This window comes from Theropithecus gelada, chromosome 10 (genome assembly GCF_003255815.1).
Source record: "Theropithecus gelada isolate Dixy chromosome 10, Tgel_1.0, whole genome shotgun sequence".
In the NCBI taxonomy this organism is placed as follows: Eukaryota; Metazoa; Chordata; class Mammalia; order Primates; family Cercopithecidae; genus Theropithecus; species Theropithecus gelada.
In genome coordinates this window covers 71,947,649-71,955,577 of record NC_037678.1, presented here as the reverse complement: position 1 = coordinate 71,955,577, position 7,929 = coordinate 71,947,649, and the positions used below count along the sequence as shown (strand labels likewise).

Below are 7,929 nucleotides of genomic sequence, written 5' to 3'. Positions count from 1 at the left end.
TCAGGAAAACAGAAGCCCAGAGGAGCCAAAATGCACCTAGGAACATTTCAACTTCACTCCCTGCGCTCTCTGCTATACGGGCTGCCATTCGGGCTTATTTTCAAGGCCAAGTGGGATACTGGTTTAGCTAGTGCCTGGAGAGAGCTGAGCAGCCGGCACGAGTGAGATGGAGACCCCAGCAACCACCGTTGGCTCAGCAGTTCTCTGAGGAGGACACATCAGGCTGAACAATCTAAGGTTTCTAGAAGGAAGGCAGGCATTGAGGAAAGATAGCCCGTGTGTGTGCGCGATGGGATGGTGGTGGTAGGATTCCAAGAAGTAGTGAAACCGGACGGGCTGGAGCTAGCGCCCCCACTCCCACCTGCATGACTGAAGGCCAGAGCTGTCTTACCTGTAACTCAGGGCTGCCATCCTGCAGCCTCAGCTGGGCTCAATAGAGTATATAGCACCGCGTCTGGCACACGGTAGTGCCTCAACCAAAACATCAGTTCCGTGAGGGTGAAAAATTTGTTTTGTTAATGGCTGTACCCTCAGACCTAAAACCATGCCTGACACATAGTAGGGATCCAACGAATATTTGTTGAATAAACGAACGAACTACTGGTGTTTGTGTGTTGTGGTTTTGTTTTGCTTTTTTTTTTTTTTTTAAGTTTGTCTTCAGGGACAAGACACCATCGAATCCTCATTTGGAGAGATTATAGCTTTTCTCCAAGTGTTCTCCACTGACACCACCACTATCACCAATGGCTTGTTACAAAATGCACGTTCCTGGGCACGTTCCAGAACTGCTTAATCAGAATGGGAGCAATCTGGGACTCTGTAATAGCAAAAGCCCCCTCCCCAGTTCTTACGCACATGAAAGTTGCAGAACTACAGGATTAGAATTTGAGGGCAGGAAGACACTAGCTGTTTCTCCGCAATCTGAACGTTCCGAATGAGGAAACTGAGTCCAAGAGAGGAGAAAGGGACCTGCCCGCGTCTCCCAGGTGGTCCAGGCTGGGGACAAAAAGTTCGAATCTGGGCCCACCCCGGCCGACTCGCCCAGACCTCCAGCATCTGCCGGGCTAGCCAGCCAGGAATGGGAGCCTTCGGGGTGGGCCACCAGCTCCCGGGCCGCTTTCAACCTGGGGAACGGAGGCGGTGGGCGCGTAGTCATTGGCCAGGGCGCGGCGGGTGCCTCCCCATTGGCCGGGCGGAGCCCTCCGCCCCCGGCCGGGGCGGCCTTGCCATTTGGCCCCTCCCTCGCCTATAAGGCGGGGGCCGGCGGGGCCGTGGGAGCGCGCGGGAGCGCACGGCGGGGCGCGGCCAACGCTGGGACGCGGAGCTCGGAGGGACGCGGCCGGCGCCCATGGCGTTCGCGCTGCTGCGGCCAGTCGGCGCGCACGTGCTGTACCCGGACGTGCGGCTGCTAAGCGAGGACGAGGAGAACCGCAGCGAGAGCGACGCGTCGGACCAGTCGTTCGGCTGCTGCGAGGGCCTGGAGGCGGCGCGGCGCGGCCCGGGCCCGGGGGGCGGGCGGCGGGCGGGCGGCGGCGCGGGCCCCGTGGTGGTGGTGCGACAGCGGCAGGCGGCCAACGCGCGGGAGCGGGACCGCACTCAGAGCGTGAACACGGCCTTTACGGCGCTGCGCACGCTCATCCCCACCGAGCCGGTGGACCGCAAGCTGTCCAAGATCGAGACGCTGCGCCTGGCATCCAGCTACATCGCGCACCTGGCCAACGTGCTGCTGCTGGGCGACTCGGCCGACGACGGGCAGCCGTGCTTCCGCGCCGCCGGCAGTGCCAAGAGCGCCGTCCCCACCGCCGCCGCCGCCGACGGCGGCCGCCAGCCGCGCTCCATCTGCACATTCTGCCTCAGCAACCAGCGCAAGGGGGTGAGTGTGCTGCGTCCCTCACTGCGGCCACTGGGTCGGGGTAGGCGGGGGACGTTGCCTCTCCGGGAAGGGGCCCCAACGAGGCCAGGGGGAAGCGACGTGGAATTGTGCTGGGTGCAGCTCCCCAAGCCCAGGGTCTGGTGTGGAACAGAACCACTGACTTAATGTCCTGTCCCCCAAACAGAAAGGATGCAGGAAAACCCAGAGTTCGGGTCTGATTTAACTGCTCAGTGTGGGATATCCCCTCCAACGAAAGGTGTGCTGGTACTTCCTTCCTGCTGGGAAGACGGCATGAGGACGGAGTAACAAAGTCCATCTTTTATTGAGTCTGCCTCTGTGCTAATGCGCTCCACATCCACTTTTTTGCCTTCACAAGAATCCCTTCAGGCAGGTAGTTTTTCTGCCCATTTTATCCTCGTGAGGATCTGAGCATCAGAGATGGAATCACCTGCCCACATTTACTCAGCTGGGAAGCCGGGGTGCTCGCCCTAGGTTTACCCGGTGTGTGTTGCCCCCACCTTGAAGTAATTGTCCCCTGTCCTGAGATCTAACCCAAGAGCAGGAGACTGAGAAGAAAGGAGGCGACAAACCCCCAACCGAGAGCCTGAGGTTCCCAGCGGATGAGCAGTAGGAGTGAAGAAGGGGCCCCCTGAGAGCCCCCAGCCCCCAAAAGGACGTGGTGTTGGGAGAGGGCACTCTTGGCTCAGCTGGAGGGAGCTGGTGTGCAGCTCCTGCAATGTGTCCTGGGCAAGGAAGTGGACCAGGCTAGTAGGGGTGGGCGGGGGCTGTGTGGCAGCAGAGGTGGCCTCTTGGCTGAAACCTTGCCCAGGCCCCAAGGAACCTGCTTCATCCCCAGACCCTGTGCCTTTCTGGCCTGGGTTTTTCCTACAGTAAAGAAGCCTGTCTAACAACTTGTATTCCAGCAGCTACCATTTGCATCCGGGGAAACTGAGCATGAGAGAGTACTGACTTTTGGTGGCCAAGTGGAAGGGCATGGGGAATTGGAGTTAGGCCCCTGACTCCCTGCTGTTTGGTTCTCACAGCTCCCCTTGGTCCCTTGCTCCACCCTGTTCTGCGGAGGCCTCTGCATCTTGGCCTGAGACCACCCTCTGTCTGGCCCATCAGACATCCAGCCTGCTTTCTCAACACTTGGCTGCCTCAGTTGCCCTGAATCCGTCTTCTTAGCCTCAGGCTTGTACCCTCTCCATGGTCCCTACTGCTCCCAGCTGTGGGCCCCTGTCAGTGCCCCAGGCTGGGCTGAGAAGCCAGGAGTGGGCCTTTAAGGCTTCCTGAGATGGGAAGACCTGAAGGGGCCCTCAGGGATACTCCCTGACTGCCTTTCACCCATTCATTCCAGTTAACAACCCTTAGCTACCCGACAGCTGCCTGCTGTTGGCTCTGAGAACCCCAGAGAAGCAGGTTATAGGTCCCTACCCATCCACCAGTCAGGACCTGACAGTGCAGCCCCAGGGTCAGGGCAGGGAGATGAAGATGAGGATGCTGTGGTCTGATGATGGGGTAGGGGAAGCACAAAGGGATTCTCAGAGCCCAGAGGAAGCCCCCAACCCAGGGTGAGTGCTGACAGGGTTTCTGTGTCGCATTTCTGAAGGATGCTTTAGAACAGGGACAGGCCGATGGAAAGGGTGTTCTAGGATTGGGGCATACAGCAAGAGCTGAGGCCTAGAGAAGGAAGAGGGAAGAGGCTAAAAGTGGCGGGAGTGCAGAGGGGGAGCATAATGGCCAATAACAGCAGTGACAGCAGCCTTCATGAGCACTGATCTGTGCTAAGCACTCTTCATGAGTTATCATTAAAATCCCACAACAGCCAGGAATGAGGCGCTACGGTTATCCCCACTTGCTTAGAGGAGCTGCCAGTGGCGCAGAGACACACAGTCAGTGATGGAACCAGGATTCAAACTCAGGCCTGCCTGGTTGAGACGTGGGATAGGTTACAGGGGTAAGTCCCTATAACTGTCATGTGTCCACCCCCACAGCAGGCAGGCTGGGGGACTTCTCTGCAGGTCTCAGGCCTGTCTCACAGCTCACAGGGGCCTCCCCTGGTCCTGGCTGCTTCCCTGGGATCTGTCTATGGGACCAAGAACCCAGCCAAATTTGGCTGTAGAAACAATGCTCTCAACCCCACAGTCTCCTCTGGGAATAGGCGAGAGGGGCGATCCTGGCCAGCTATGGCCCCTTGAAGACTCTGCTGGAAGAAAACTGGCTGTCTTGGGGAGCTCTTGTTCCCTTCTGAGCTTTGGAGGGGGGCAGAGAGCTTTAAGACCCAACACCCTGTTCCTTTACCCTGAGCCACCACCTCCCTCCCATCCTGGCCAGTCTGGAGTTGGGGTTGCCATGGAAACAGTTCCATGTAGCATCTTTCTGTTGAAGGACGGGTTAGGTGTGGCCCTCTGTGGTAGAATTAGCAAGTGGGAGGTGGAATGGGGGTTCTTGTCTCTGCCCTGTTTTCCCTTTGTCACCTGGGGGTGGGGATCGGACAGGATCATCTTGTAAGGCTCTCTCTCCCCTGTTGGTATACCCAGAGGGTAGCTGGGACCAGGAGGCACTCTCAGTAGATGATGCTGATAGTAATACTTATGAACATTTACTATATTCCCAACACTGTACCAAGGCTTTACCTAGATTAGCCTGTGTAATCCTATGTTAGCTTGTGTGATCCTATAAAGTAACTCACCTTTACGGGGGGGGAAACTGAGGCTCAGTGAGATGAAATCACTTGCCTGAGGTGCAGTAGTTGGCCCTTGGCAAAGTAGGGATCGAAGCCTAGGTCTGTCTCACTTAAACCTAACTCCTAACCATGGTGCTTCCTGAAGACCCTTGGTGCTAAGTTCCTAAGGGACAAACAAACTGGGGTCTTGTGAGGACCTCTTTTTTTTTTTTTTTTTTTTTTTTGAGACGGAGTCTCGCTCTGTCACCCAGGCTGGAGTACAATGACATGATCTCAGCTCACTACAGCCTCTGCCTCCTGGGTTCAAGCAGTTCTCCTGCCCCAGCCTCCCAAGTAGCTGGGATTACAGGCGCCGGCCACCACACCTGGCTAATTTTTTGTATTTTTAGTAGAGACGGGGTTTCGCCATGTTTGGCCAGGCTGGTCTCGAACTCCTGGCCTCACGTGATCTGCCTGCCTCGGCCTCCCAAAAGTGCTGGGATTACAGGCATGAGCCACCATACCCGGCTGTCAGGACCTCTTCTAAGCACACTTAGCAGCTTACACAGCTGCATTCACATTCAACTGCACCTTGAGATGGCAAGTAAAATCATTTTGTCCCCATTTCGTAGATGAAGAAACCGAGGTTCAGGGAGGTGAACAGTCCCAGCATTCTTCTGGGACCCCAGGTCTCCACATGACCTCTAGACTTGGGGTGGAAGGGGGCAGCTCTCCCTGTCCCTGAGGACTTAAAGAGTGAAAGAGGGGAAGGCCAGTTTTCTAATTCAACCTTAATATTGCACCCCCTCCCCTATCTGCCCTTCTCAGCCACTCCTGCCAGAGTTTGTCTGAGAAGCCCAAGCCCCAGGCTCTGCTGGGACTGTGGACTCAGCCCTCAAAATAGCCCTGCCTGTGAGTGAACATGTTGTCCCTGGGCTGCAAGAGCCTCGAGGGAGGCTGGGCTCGCATCTGGATGGATCTGCCCCAACCTGGACCTGGGGGTGGAGGGGGCAGGGGGCAGAGCTCCCAGATGGTCAGCTGTTTCTCTAAGTGGGCTGAGAAAGCTGCCTGTTCCATCATCATCTAGCCAGGCTCAGGGCGATGAGCATTTACAGTGGGATTTCAGACACTATCGTGTCCTGGAAACAGGACAGATTGTTGGACAACATAGATTTCTAGCCCAGCTCTTTTACAACTGGCTGGGTGCCTCTGGGCCAGTCACTCAGTGGCTGGAGGCCGCAAAAGAGGGGGTGCTCTAACATCTGTGACCTCTCTGGCTTATGGTGAGGATGAAACACATGTGTACAGTCTGAAAATATCAATGAGAAGAGCTGGTAGAGACAGTCCCTGTAGGGACTGATGATTTCAGGGACTGCCACCATTAGCCCATCTTCCAATGGCTGCCACTTAATTCAGTCGGCATGGATTGGTGCCTGCTCCAAGTCAGGTCCTGGGCCAAGAGAGCCCAGGCTGGAAATGGGACCACAGAGTGAAGAACTCCTTTTCCCTACCATTCCCTGAGATCCCAGTCCAGAAGGTGGGACAAAGGAGAGACCCTGCCTTGTCCTTCTGAGATTCATCCCCATGGAATGTCCCCAGAAAGACAGGAAGTGCTAGGCAATTTAGGAACGGAGAAACCTTTCCAGGGAGACAAGACCTGAGAGCACATTCCTGGCAAAGGGGACGCCCTGAAGGAAGTCAAGGAGGCCAGAAATCCAGTCCCCTTTTGAAGGTGGAAGAGTGAGCCACTAGGCATGCAGTCAGGCAGGGGGAAGACCACCGCGGGGTGTGCTGGTTTTGCCCATGTAAAATACTATGCTTTAAAATGTATTGGATCTTTTTTTTTTTTTTTTTAAGCAACAGATCATATGGGAAAGAAATGGAAATGGTAAAAAAGTATAGCGTGAATACAAAAATTAGCCAAGTGTGGTGGTGGTCGCCTGTAGTCCCAGCTACTTGGGAGGATGAGGCAGAAGAATCCCTTGAACCCAGGAGGCGGAGGTTGCAGTGAGCTGAGATTGTGCCATTACACTCCAGCCTGGCCTCAGCAAGACTCTGTCTCAAAAAAAAGTATAGCATGAGAGAGCCTCCCTCTCATCGTCTCTCCATCATCAAATTCCTCTCTGAAGAAACCCACTCGCAATTTCCCACGTGCACTTCTCTCCAGCAATCACAGCACACAGGCGCATTCAGCCTGCTCCTTGCTTTTGTCCTTAAACATTGTCATAACATTGTCATTCGGCAGCAGTCCGTATCAGTCCAGAAAAGGTTTCTTCTGCTTTCTGCTGCAGAGAACTTGATCGTGTGGCTGAACTGTGATTTATTTATCAGGATCCCTGTTGGTGGATACAGAGGTTAGTGTTCACACTGGCCTGATCGAACCTCCTTATACTCTTTCTCCCCCTCTGCAGGGTGGCCGTCGTGACCTGGGGGGCGGCTGCTTGAAGGTGAGGGGGGTGGCCCCCCTTCGAGGGCCGCGGAGATGAGCCTGGACCCTGGAGAAGGAGGCCGGGAGCCAGCCACTGGCTGTACAGGGAAGAAGACCCCAGGAGCCGAGCCCACCCCTTCTTTGTGTGGGGACCAGGGGACCATGGCCTGGGTCCAGGACACTCTGGGCAGGGCCCTCGGGACATCTCCACCCGATCCTGGAGAACTGTGAGGATCCATTCAGCCTGCGCAGCTCTGGCTGGTCAGAGACAAGGCAGAACTTTTGGAAAAACACAGACTGTTGGTGACAGAGGGTGTATGTGTGTGTCTGTGCGTGAGGGTGAGTGTGTGTGAGAGAGAGAATTGGTGAGTTTAAAATAAAAGCTATTTTTAAATAAAAGACGTCGTTCTGAGCTGAGGAGGGGGCCTGTGGACATCGGAGGTCAGAGGTGGGCCCTCCCCTGGACTTAGAGAGAGGCACAGATGTTCCAGGGGCTGCCCTGAGCCCTAGAGGGGTGGGGCTGGGGAAGACAGGCAGAGCCCCCTCTCCGGCAGCCATGACCAAACCTTCCTCAGTCTGCTATTTATCGGATGTTCTTAACAACTGTTAGGTGTCTGGTATGGTTGGTAAAGAAATCTTAATTTTATTTATTTTTGAATAAGGACTGCGTTCATTTCATTCACATGGTTCAAAATTCGGAAGGTACCAGAGGATATGTGTTGAAAAGTCTCCCTGCCCCTGTCCTCCGGCCACCAGCTCTCCTCTCTGCAAGCAGCCTAGGGCACCAGTTTCCTGTGATGTCCCATTCGCTATGAATGATCAGGCAAATACACAAATGACAGCACATCGTACACACTTTCAGCTCCTTTTTTTCCTTAATCTAGCTTGGTATCATCCCAAGTCAGTACCTAAAGGGTATTTCATTTCTTTCTGAGCTGCTTATTATTCCATTTTGTGAACGTG

At 55.2% G+C, this 7,929-nt stretch overlaps 1 protein-coding gene across 1 annotated transcript; it reads left to right on the top strand.

The window, feature by feature from the left end:
* The first annotated feature begins 1,282 nt into the window (after positions 1–1,282).
* TCF15 (transcription factor 15) lies at positions 1,283–7,612 on the top strand. The gene is made up of 2 exons (XM_025400117.1): positions 1,283–1,873; positions 6,950–7,612. The coding sequence occupies exons 1-2, from the start codon at positions 1,349–1,351 to the stop codon at positions 7,022–7,024; spliced, it is 600 nt and encodes a 199-aa protein (XP_025255902.1). The 5' UTR covers positions 1,283–1,348; the 3' UTR covers positions 7,025–7,612.
* The last annotated feature ends 317 nt before the right edge of the window (positions 7,613–7,929 follow it).